The sequence below is a fragment of the Temnothorax nylanderi genome, unplaced genomic scaffold, assembly GCF_030848795.1.
Source record: "Temnothorax nylanderi isolate EJ_2023f unplaced genomic scaffold, tnyl_v1.0 TNYL_tig0076_pilon, whole genome shotgun sequence".
NCBI classification, from domain to species: Eukaryota; Metazoa; Arthropoda; class Insecta; order Hymenoptera; family Formicidae; genus Temnothorax; species Temnothorax nylanderi.
Window position 1 is genome coordinate 212,507 of NW_027249138.1, and position 12,637 is coordinate 225,143.

Genomic DNA, 12,637 nt, shown 5'->3' on the forward strand with positions numbered 1-12,637 from the left:
CGCGCCGCCGTCGCGTTAATCGAGAAATTAGCGGAGTTAATTAAGACACCGCACCCAGAGGCCGTCCCGCCCACATAATTACACTAATACAATCGCTCTCTCGACCCTGCGGTCGTCCCCCCGTCTCTGCATTTTTCGTCCTTCGATCCTCTCGTTTCGCCCTCGGTGACGTCGAGGAGGCGGAATCTCGCGACGTTCGATCGCGGCGCATTCATTTCCCCGTCATCCTCGTGCACACGTCGTTTTCGCGATTTTTGTTGTTTATCGCCGAGAAAACTGATGACTTACCGCAACCGCGCGGCAAGATTAATGGTTTGTCGCGAGCGTGAGCGGTACTCCACGATATTACCCACCGCGGTAAAGCCTTGTGTCCAACGATGCTAGAAATCACTCCCAGATCTCGGAGAAAGAATTAACCAATCGCATTGATCAATTGGCCGATTTGTTTAAATGTGATTGGTCAATTCTTTCTCCGTCCGAGCTCTCGGGGCGATTTCTAGCATCGTGGACACACAAGGCTTAAGAGCGGAACGCGCGTCCGCGCGCGATGCCGCAACGGGACGTTTTTCCGTGGGACGTACATCTTAACGAATCGGACACGGGATAACTCGAAGGGAGGCGGAGCCGTTTGCGCCGTTTGCGGTGATCCTAATAATTTCGCTTAAGTGTCGCTATTCGGTTAACCGCTATAGCAATCTTCTCGCGGCTCGCGGCCGCGCGCAGTGCCCGTTAATAGTCACGTATCTCTCCTCCCCTGTGATTATGTCAGCTGCGGGTTCTTCTTGTCGCCTCACCTTAAAGGGCATCCGTTCTCAGGACCTAATGGATTCGTTTTATCTTAACCGTTTCTATCCTCGAGCCTCGCCTCGCCGGGCAAACAAAGCTCTCGCGCGGTTTCCCTATCTCTCGGAGCAACGCGCGATCGATGTTCGTGCTTTGCAAGCACAACGTTCGTTCTCCTAATGAAGAAAAAAATGTGGGAAGGAAAATAAAAGAAATCGGCGCGAAATATAAAGAAATAATTAATTGACGAATGAGTAGCGACGAGCAGTTTTGTTCAATCGGGGTACAAAGTGCAGCTGGCTATAACTGCACTGATAAATTTGTAGTGTCAAGTTAGACGCAACTTGAGTTATTTTTAACTATTCCTATAAATCGCCACTATTTTTACTTAATATGTCGTTAATTTAACTAAAACAATTATATCTATTCTTTCTCACTCTAGTTTTCTTAACATTAGCATTAAGTACGATGGGGTTGCACGGATGGCAGAGTGTGTTAAGTAACTTTGTAAACCAAGTTCACTTCTTGGCCGAAGTTAATAAACTATTAACTACTAACTAAAACTAAAATGTTAATTTAACTAAACCAATGGAGTTGAAATAATACTATTTTGTTGAAAATAATAAATTCTGACACACATGGTAGTTAAAAGTAACAAAATGTTATCTAACTCAAGGTATTGGTTATTTAAATTCCATCCTTTAATATTTAACATTGTGTATGGGAAATTAATTCGCGTCGCGATTTGTCAAAAATTGCTTTTGTTTATCGCGAAACGTTGGCCGATCTCCAATCCGGTTTCTCGGAGTTAACCGAGATTTGCGCGACGCTTAACGCATTAACGGACAGGTCAGTGGGCTTTGTTATCCACCCTCTCCGCGAAACTTGCGGCGACTACATTGCCGCGTGCCACCCGCGACGTATCGCGCATCGCGGAGCAACCGCGGGGATAGATAACTGCAGGCCGCGGAGAGAGAGCTTTCGGTGCAACGAGCCGGATCGGCAGCGCTCGGTGGCGGTCGGTCGCCCTCGGCCGGCGCCTCCTCAAACACCTTCGTCGGGGTGTAAGAGCGTCGACGAACACGGTGGTTCGGTAGTCCGTCCGGTTCAGTCTGTCACCGAGCGTCTTGGCGTTCGCTCGTCGCCGCGTCGCCGTCGCGCCGATCCGCGATCTCTCAAACTCGCCGGGCTTCTCGCGAGCAGTGATCGTCGTCGATCGTGCGGGTAAACCATCGAACCGATCGATTCGATCGGCCCCCCTGATCGCAGGGAGGAGACACCTCAGTGTGAGAGACCGGTCCTTTCATGAGGCGCCGATCTCCGCGAGATCGGCATCTCGATTCATAGCGCGGAAATGCCGATTCAAGTACACGCGATTTACGCGAGAGATCGGTGAACGATCCCCTGGCTTTTGCCGGGGGTGAGGGGGGGGGAAGAAGCATTAGGGCGAGATTCTGGGCCACGAGAACCGTAGCGTAGTTGTGTTACGAGGGGCTGACCTCGTAAGAACAATCGATGCGAAGGCAATTACGGAGCTAACGCGAATCGGTACCGCGGCGTAGCGATGCGCGCTATCATTCTCCCCCTATTTTACAGATATGTTAGATATGTACGATATAAGGCACGCACGGTCCCGCTGCCGCTGCCGGCTCTTTTATTTCGCAATCGACTTCGTGCAAGCTCTTGTCATCGTACCTTCATAAAGCTCCCAGCTTTTCTTATTACACCCTAGTCCTCCCATATAAATCGCCCGTGTCTCGTCGTGCTGCTCCCCGCGATATATTTCAGGCCGGATTCCCTTTGCGTACATTCCCTTCCGCTTCCCGAGGAATGTTTAAAGGGTAGGGAACAGGAAGCGTCGGGAAATTTTACGACGACCATAATCCCGACGTAATCGTAACCCTTTCGATACCCCGTCGCGTTCGGAAGGACGAGATTTACGAGCGGGGGGGGGAGGGGGGGGTTGGATAGAGGCCGAGGCGGAGTTGAATAGTCACGTGTACTGTGTAGTCGAGTTTGCCCGTTTAATTAGGTGATAGGAAATCACGATTAATGGCACCGGCGGCTAATGAAACACACGCGGCCGTTACTCGCCAACTTGCATTAACGGGGCGACGATTTGCGTTAAGTAATTACTTACCCACTCCGCGCCAACCCGTTGTACATCCCAGTCGCTGTATCGAACCCCGCGCTATCGTGACTCCGGGTAATCGATGTAAAAGTTAAGCTGGAACTATTTTCGACGATAATATCGAGCGCGGGTATTGTCTACAGGGACGTCTAGGCAGGTAGCACGACAAAACCGGCGCGCGTGTATAAAAGGCAGTTCGCGAGCCGTAACGACCGCGACGGCTCGTAATATATCTCTCGCGTGCGTAAACTTTGGCGTGACGTCAGCCCCGATACGTTCCGTTTGTGAGCGTCGTTCTCTTTTTACGGCGCGTGGAGCGACGCGTTAAAGGCCGCGCCGCGCGTCCCTCCGCTGCATAATTGAGATTGGCTCGTGTCGTAAAAAAAAAAAAAAAAAAAAAAACTGGCCACCACACGATTCCACCTCGAGACCAAGCCTGTCGCAGCCTGATGCATCGTCCGTGTCTCCCGCGTCCGCTTTTCCGCGCCGCGTGCATTTTCCCTTTCGCGCGGAAGAGCTCCGGCTGGCGCGCCGCCAAAGAGCCGGACTCGCGAGAGTCCGAAGGGGGAGGAGGGGAGGAACAATGCGATTCATTTAACTTCCATTAAATCCACGCGGGTAGACGTCTCGTCGGCGCCGTCCAGTCCGTGCGCTCGCCCGACTAGAATAGGTCCCTCGACTACCGAAGGGGACAGACAGAGACAGAGAGAGATAGAGAGAGGCTGGTTGCGCGTCGCGAAACTCCCCCGAAACGCTTCCTTCCTTCCTTCCTCTCCGTCCCCGTCATTATTCCGGCATCGATCAGCTCTCTTGGGACGCGCATCCGTCTCGCGAACGCGCTTTCAGGTATATTGTCATGTCGCGCGACCGAGAGACTCGAGTCGGATATTCTAACAGCCGACATCTGGCGATCGGGAATCCGCGAGGAAGTAACGCGCGATATAAACGAGATACGTCTTTTGATATCGTTGGATTACCGCGTATCGTTGCGTTATCGGACGATACGTCCGGCGCCGGCGATAATCAGCGTCTTCGCCGTAACGACGTTGCGTTCTTGGGAGAGAAAATATATCCAATCCTTTATCGCGGTCGCGGGCATTAAAGCGCGATTCGACGTACGTGCCCGCGCGTATCGGGCGTACCAGATCGTTAGATGGGCGGCCCCGTGCTCTTGTTTTCACCGCACGTTGCCGGGCAATGCGTACGGTGACACATTTACGCCCGCGATGAGCGCTCTATCGCGATAGATCCGCCTCTTTACGCGGGTATAATGGCTCGAACCTACGGTTACGCATCGCCGATCCCCGGGTATCCAATCGCCCCGGTAATAAATTGCTCGTCGTAAACACGCGTATCGGCGCGCTCTCGCTGCGTCGGCGACGCTTCGGAGCGGGGGAATTCCGTCGGTGCAAATCAACGAGGAAGAATCGTCGTAACTGATTACAGCTCCGATCCCGAAGAGGGATTTATATGTCGTAGTTATACACAGTTGAAGTCAATACACAGGACGCTCCTGAGAGAGTTTCCCCGGCGCAGTTTCCTCTCTCGCGTTTCCCGACCCTTTGATCAACGTGCAATCGACTCTATCCTTGTTCGAGGCTCTTCATCGCAGTCCCGCAAGATTGCCTTGGTCGGGACACGTGCCCGACGCGTTCCGCGAATTCGTAATAGGTAATGCACCTTGACCCTGCGACACTCGGCGCTCATGTGGACGTGATTGCGTCCTCGCCGCTATTAAATTGATCGCACGTGCCGTGAATAATCGGCCGTAAACCCGACTCTCGTGCTGCACAGCTATAAGGAGATGGAATTTTTGGACCGACGCACGCGCGCGAGATCCTTCATTCCTTTTCTTAGGAAAATAAAAAACGTTGTCAGACAGCGATTTCAGGGATCGGTAACGGGTTTAATAAACTAGTCTCCGCGCAAGGCGCCGTCCCTTCCGCGTTCCCCATCCGCGAGAAGGAGAGTACGAGATAAAAAGAGAGAGAGAGTGAGCTCTCTCTTCGTGCTCTTCTCCTTCTTGTTCCCTTTGAAAAAAGAAGCTACGAAGGTGCGCCACGGGAGAGACGGAAATTGAGAGATCCAATGAGACGGTCAGGGAGAGGAGGAAGCCCTCCTCCTCCTCCTTCTTAACTCTTTGATGGGCTTTTTGCAGCCCGTGCTCCGTTTGGAAAAGAGGCTCGCGGAGCCACGTCGAACGTCGAGCGCCGCGCAATTAAAGAAAGGCACTCGTTGAGCCCTCGCTCAAGAAAGGGCCACTTAAGCGATACGATAAGCGCACGGCGCGGCGGTGTACGCACGCGGCGGTGTACGCTCGTATATTTAAATCGATCACCCTCGTCCCGTGGAGAAGCGACAGCTTTATTCGTCTTGCGCCAGAAGAAAACGGGGAGAAAGAATAATTTCGCGTCGCTTTCGTTGAAATCGCGATGCTTCATTATTAAAGAATGAAATTAAAATACCTTGATTAAATAACATTTTGTTATTTTCAATTATCATGTGTATCGAAATTTATTATTTTAACAGAAAACAGTATTATTTTAACTCCACTTAGTTAAATCAACATTGTTTTAGTTAAATTAATGACATATTGAGTAGGAGCAGCGGCGACTTATAGAAATGGTTAAAAATTACTCAAATTGAGTACAATTTGGCTCTACGAATTTAACAGTGTTAAATTTGGCAGGAAAATCGCGCGTTAATTATATTATTCGCCGCGTTTATCCGGAATTGCGCGAAAATTATTTTCACAGCTCGACCGCTCTCGCGAGCGCGTGCATCGCTCCTTAATTGTGCGCTCTTTTTGCGACGATATTAATAAACGCGCGCCGGACGAATGACGCGCGTCACTCGCGCGGGTACGGTGCTTAATTGCCGAACGGCATTCGGCCCCGGCGACGCAGTCGTCGGGTCGTCGTCCCGTGACGATTACTCGCACACTCGCGGACGAAACCCGCGTATGCGTTCTCCAAAATGCGTCGCATGCACACACACACACACACACACACACACACACACACACACACACACACACACACACACACACACACGTGCTTAAACACGCGCGTACTCCGTGGACTAATTATTCATGTAATATCCATCCGTCGCCGCCCCCCTTTGCGCGACCCTTTGCGACCCGCGACCTACGACTCGCGTGCGTGAATCGCGCAATGATCACGCCTTCCTCCCTCTCCGTTGATTTCCGAGACGTTTTCACCCTCGTCGCGCTCTTGGCCTCCGCAAAATCTCGAATCTGTACAATCTCGGGATAAGAATCGACGTGTCTCATGAAAATATACCTTGCAAAAAAACGGTGCAAAAAAAACGTATATAGACGGAGAGTTAATTATTTGTTCGTCCGAGCTTCAATACTTGTCTTAATTTCAGGGAACTAAACGTATGCGCCACTGACCATTCTGCATAATTAAATTAAATTGTCTTCTATAGCCAGTTCCGTTGCAACTTCAGCAAGTTCACCGTGGGTTTGTTAAAACCATGTTCTATGCGCCCTCGCGTCCGCGATACCGTTGATCGCTCGCAATTATAGCGTTCGTCCAGTCGGTCGTCGTCGCCGCGCCGGTGCGTTCTCCTAAATTCGCGGTTCTCCCGACGCGCCATCTCGCGTAATTAACTCGTTTAATTAACGGGGCTGATAAGAGTGGCGACTCCGCGACTCGTTTACGCGCCGCGAAATTCCGGAATTTCAACGTCGCCGTTACGCGACGATTTTTATTTCCGCGAGCTGCGAGTTACGATAAGAACGTGTCTGCCGAGGACACGTATCACATCCACACTCATCTCTATTTCTTTCTTCTCTCTTATTCCTACGGAATCTCGATTTTCCTGGAAAAAATTTTTTTCTCGTCACCTGTCGTTGATCGAAACGTATCTCCTTGTCATTACGCGATTGTTTACGCGGGTATTATTTACCGTAAACTATCGATATGTCATTTTCTCGTTTCTCCTTTCTCGAGTGGTCTAAAATTCATTTTCAGTCTGGTTGTTGCGAGGTTCATCGTCCGATTTAATAAGACAGCAAGGCAAGACGCAAGACGCGCGCAAATGCGAATCGCAACTCCGAATTAATGGTCGGAAAGTTCGCTCGTGTTTTTCGGAATGTTGCACACCATGCGGTTTCCATCGCGCGTAACGTGGGCCTGAATAGTTAAATAATAATTGAAGAGTTTCTAGACCAAGGAGATCCTGGCTACTTAAGGCCGGTGCGAACTCAATTACGCATAACGCTTCGTGAATCTTCGTGGGCGTCGCGAGGACAAACGGCCACCGTGGGTAGCGGATGATTTATTAAATTCTCGTTTCTCTCGTCGGTATTTTTTAACAAGACCATATATTCGACGCCCACGACCTATCCGAGTTGCATATTTCATTCGCTTTTTTAGCGCACACATTTTTCGAATTCAACAGGTCTTTTTTTTAACGCTTTACGCGTTTCGCGAGAAAGAGAGAAAACTAAAATAGATTAATTTTCCGAAAGATCTTTAACGTGACGTGACCGACGCGCTTGAACCAAGAGCAGCTTCGTCGTTTACTTCATAAGCTAGGAACTCACTCGAGTTCAATGGGCTCGAGCGTGAAGAAGGAGTTAATCGAACCCGCGACGGGTCCCGACACGGCCCGCTTCTTGCAGCCGGGATTAAGGGCGGAGTTTCCGTATCTACTTTAGAGACTGCTCCGGCCGTCGTTAGCCCGAGCGTGCTCGTTATTTAGCCAGTTTTATCGAGCGCCTCATCCAGCAGCGCCGCGTAATCGCGAAAAACGACCGGCGCGGGCGGGAATTTATGCCGATATATGCAGATATATATTTTTGCGCCGCCCAAGAGATTTACGCCGCGCCGAGAACGGCCGTCGATCGTCGGCCGGGGAAGTTTCGCGAGAACGCAACGACGAAATTGGGTTGCCGCGGGCAAGAAGGGGTTGTTTTCGGAAGTTTCCGCGTCCGTCATCGCCTCCACCCTCCCCGGAAACCTCCTCGGCGCACGAGGGCAGGAATGTTTTCTCGTTGGCCCAGTATCGCGCGGAAAGGATGTAACATAAACCGGTCACGTCGGCGCGATGCGTGATGGTCCTGTTAACGAAAGGGGGGAAAAAAGTTGGCGTCGATCGATCGCCCCCCCCCCCCCCAGCGCGCCCGCTGCAGAAATGCATTCGCGACGAGCGATAGATAAATCGCATTTAAGCTTTAATGGCACGCGATGCGCGGGGCGTTTTAAATGCACTGAATATTTTAGATATTTAGGGCGGGCCCCGATGCTCGGATCAGTTTACGCGGCGAATTTTAATCCCCGAAAATAATCCGATCCGCGAAACGACATTTTACGGTTTCGCGGACGCCGGCTGATGAATAATTAACGAACGTCGTCACGTCACGGCGAGCTCGTTAACCGTCTCGAAAAAAAAAATGAACTCGCGACGAGTGGGAGTCCGATTTCGAGAGCGTCGCGCTGAAATTTTTTCCGCAAATATATATCCTGAAATGTCATTTTTTAATTGCTACTGGATCTTCTTTAAAATCTTTGAATTAGGCAAAAAGTATTGCGCGAGTATCCCAAATAAAAAAAGCATTCAACTTGCACCTGAATTCATTAATTGATCAATTCTGTGTTTTCTTAATGATGATTCAATCGGCGAATTGGCTATTAATTGTTGCGTAATTTCGGTCAAGTGGTATTTCGAAAACAATGTATCGATTCGGACGCACAAACGCCGGCTAACGTCGTTAGACCATGCGCAAAAGCCGCGTGGCGGACCAGGAGCGAGCGAGTATACGAAAAATATATGTGATGCGAGTCCAAAATAGAAGTCGATCAATACCATGAGAGAAGTGTCTAGCATCGATGTAGTGCGTATCTCTCTATCGAATCTCATTCGCGAATCGTCACACTCCACTCTCTCGATGTGATAAACGCAAAATCCCCCCGCGCGCGCGCTGTCGCTTTATTCATAAAATCTCCCCCATTTTCTCCGTTCAAAAATATTTTATTCACGCGCATATATTCGCGAATGTAGGATAGACCGGTATATAGCGTGTATCGCGTTACACTTGGATCGGACGTCCGCGCTCGCTGCATTAATCCGCATTAACTCGCGAAGCGACGCGCATCCAACAGCGCGCGGATCCGTTACTCCGCCGGCTTTCTCGCGGTCTGGGATAACCTTTCACCATTGAATAAACAAAAGCACATCGTTAAACATTCATCGATCATTTCCTCCTCGCGCGTATCCAGAATCCAGCCAGCCGGCGAATTCCGCTGCAATTTGATCGCTGCAACATTCGCTCCGACACAGCCGCGTGATCTCGGATGGGCGGACCAGGCGGAAAGTAATAAGATAGAAAGTAAATTAAACGAAACTCGAAGAGGCGAAGAAGCAGTAGGAGGAGGAGGACAGCCGGCCGGCGGCAGTGACGATCGTTCGATCGTGCGAGCGACGATCCGCGACGGTGTCTCGATCGCGATCGATCTGAGATTACATCGCGCGGAACGGCGCGGAAGATGCCTTCCTGAGGAGCGTCCTGGGTCGCCAGCAGCTCGCAGCTCTCGGAATTCAACGTGGCGGGTTTCGCGGTAGCCGTAAACAATGGCTCGGCGGAGCCGCGCTACTACGTGGACCACCTGCATCGGCAGCACGTGCTGCAGCTGCAGCAGCAACAGCAGCAGCAACCTCAATCTCAGCGTCAGCATCAGCAGCAGCAGCAGCAACAATCGCCGCGCTATCCGGTGCAGATGCTTTCCGGCCACGTGCCAACCTTGGCCGCGAAAGAGGCCATTCTCGAGCCGCCGCTGCGCCGCGATGACCTCGTCTACGTTCACTGCGCTACCACGGAGGACGAGGAAGTCGCCGAGGACGAGGAGGAAGAGTCCAGGGGGCTCACCAGGTCTAGGTCATGGCTCTGCTGTCCCAATGATCGCCGACCCGATAAGACCGTGCCCATACAGGTCGAGGCCAATAAGGACATGCAAAATGCAGTAAGTTTTCCCGGCCCGGCCTTAGACGATGTAGGTAGGTGAAGGAGAGAGCGCAAGGTTGAGAAAAAGAAAGAACACTACACCGAAAAAAAAAAATTATTATTTGCAAGAAAATAGATTTCTTTGAATTTAGTTTTCTTAATTCAAAGAAGTATTAAGTAGATTCAAGAAAATATTTTAAACTCAGAAAAATGTTTTCTTAAATCTACCCAATACTTCTTTAAATCAAGGAAATTAAATTCAAAGAAATCTATTTTCTCGCAAATAATTTTTTTTTCCAGTGTAGCAATCTAGAATTAAATCTGTGCTTCAACATATATACGTAGTTAAAGCTCGAGGTTTTTTTTTATTTTAAGAAATTAATATTCACGCAGAGGAATCCGATAACTCGCTATCCGTGAATTGAATTAAAAAATCTCAAATTATTTTCAGAAGATTTTTCGAGGGGAAAAGACAACTAATTCCTTCAATTTCGATCTCGCCCTCGATCATATCGTTACCATATCGCTCCTCGTATATCTGTCGCGAGGACGCGTAGGATTTGGAGGCTGATTTATCGCGCGATGCTAACTTTTTCCATTCGCGCCCGCGATATGACGTCGCGTCTTGATATACGCCGTCAGAGAGACCTGTCAACGAGGTCGATACACGACAGGCAGGCAGGCATTGCTCTTTACAGATCTCCGCGGCTTTTGCAGTCGAGCTCGCGCGCGCGACGATAAATCACCGCGCCGCCGCCGTCAGTCACACAAACGAAAACACAAAAGAACTTTTACTCGATAAATTGCACGTCAGTCATAATGAGAGAGCCGGCGCGGACAAATCCGACAGCGCTTTGCCTCATTCGCGAATAATGAATTCCGCGGCTCTCATTCCGGGATTGCCCTTGCTTGCGTATTAACACCCGCTGGAAAAACTTTGCATTGCGTTCTACATTAATTTTTCTGCGTCAAATTGAGATCCCAAAAGTTACCGCGAAGAAATTATTTTATATAAGTATAAGATTAATAAATTATTTTCTGTATTTCTGTACTTTAAAGGTAAAAGAATCGTATCTTCAGTTTTAATTTACTTTTTCCAATATACAAAGAGCTTAAATTGTATAATGATAAAGAGTCTTATGTCCATTATTACTAAGATACAACGTTCCTAAGATACAATTTAAAAAAATATCATATTGGAAATTTTCATAGAAATAATAAACTTTAAATCCTGTTTTCTCTACATTTATAACGATGGAGGTATGATTCTTTATCTCTAAGGTACAAATTTATATTTTCATAAAATTGAACAGGTTACGAGAAAATCCATGAAAAGTTATCGTAATCGCATCTATTCAGATGAGCTCTTAAAATTCTTAGAGATCTGAAAAGCTGAAAAATGATAAGAAAGAATATCTTTGTACGATTTATGACGGTCGGCTTTCATAATTTATCACCTTGTGCAATTTCACCTCGTAATACGGAAGCAGATTAAGCTTTTGTTTCGCACTTCCACGTGCTTCCAATATTTATGACGCGTATCCTAGAGAGTGTTACCACACACCCTTCTCTCATCGGTGTCTCCTCGTGCACCCTCAGTTTTTTTCGACAAATTTCTCCCGGGCTAATCTCACGATGGTTACGACTGACGGAAAACTTTCGTCGTTTCTTTCCCTTCATGGGAGGCGTAACTTTTGCGAAAATTACTTCCGAGTAATATCCGATAAAACGATTCGAGCCATCGCTAGCTGAAACGCAGTCTAGATCTTTCTAAATGATATATGGGCCGCGTTGAATTGCGCTTGAAAAGTTATATCAAAAGTGTTTTTATATTGCAAGCAAGTTATTTCTATACGTTTTCTCAAATGACTCCCCGTTACTAATAGAACGCCTATTTTATCTCCACGGAGATATAAAATTTCCGAGATAAACTTGGCGTCGTGCTTTATATAAACGTTACTCATTCCAAGATTAGACGCGATATTTAACCCTTAACTCTGGAAACTACACACTAGCGAATATAAAATCCCGAGGATACTTACTTTTAGATAGGATATGAAGATAAAGTGCACATAAAATTAATTACTCTCCACTCTGCATACATATCTGCTGCTACAGTTTCTTGTATTTTTCATCATTATGTAAATGCGCACAGAATTAAGTTTCATCTGTTTTTTCTAGAAAAAAAGAATTGATCAAAATTACGACGTAAGTACTAAAAGTTTTATATCCATTTCTACACAAAAGTAGATTAACTTTAATCTTGGTTTAAGTTACTTCTTATCTTTTTCTAACTTTTAGAACTAGAAAAAGATGAAAAGTGAGTTAAACCAAGATTAAAATTTACTTGCATTGGTAGAAATGGACATTAGAGACTTCACATTCACAGTTGATGATTAAAACGATGTGGTGCGAAAATGAAGAGACTACACGATCCAATTCTCGCTTTCGGGGATCAAGCGGAGAGGATCAAACGGAAAGCAAACAAACGGATGCGAGTCTCCGCGAGTCGGCGATCGAACAATTCTCGAGCGGTGTAAATCGCGATGGGAAGAAGGGCGCGGTGAGAAATAATCGCGAAACCACCGCGGTTTCCGTACCGCGATCGCGGAAACGATTGCACCGTCGCGGTCGTACGGGGATCGCGCCAAATTGCACGACGAAGAGCCCGACGATTTCCGTAATAGATCTTCGCTCATGCGTGGCTGGCAAAACACGCGCGAACCGTGAAACCAGCAAACACCTACCGTTGC

General features: G+C 48.3%; 1 protein-coding gene across 5 annotated transcripts in view; it reads left to right on the top strand.

The window, feature by feature from the left end:
* Nucleotides 1-12,637, top strand: part of LOC139774228 (colorectal mutant cancer protein) — a 40,200-nt gene that overhangs the window by 17,627 nt on the left and 9,936 nt on the right. The window contains exons 1-2 of one of the 5 annotated variants that reach the window (XM_071709324.1): nt 1,882-2,007; nt 9,163-9,903. The exons of 2 other annotated variants lie outside the window; for them this stretch is intronic. In XM_071709324.1, coding sequence (XP_071565425.1) covers nt 9,661-9,903 — 243 coding nt within the window. In that variant the 5' untranslated portion in view covers nt 1,882-2,007; nt 9,163-9,660. Of the gene's footprint in view, nt 1-1,881; nt 2,070-9,162; nt 9,904-12,637 lie in introns of those variants that run through there. 2 more of the 5 variants (XM_071709322.1, XM_071709323.1) reach the window with 2 other exon arrangements.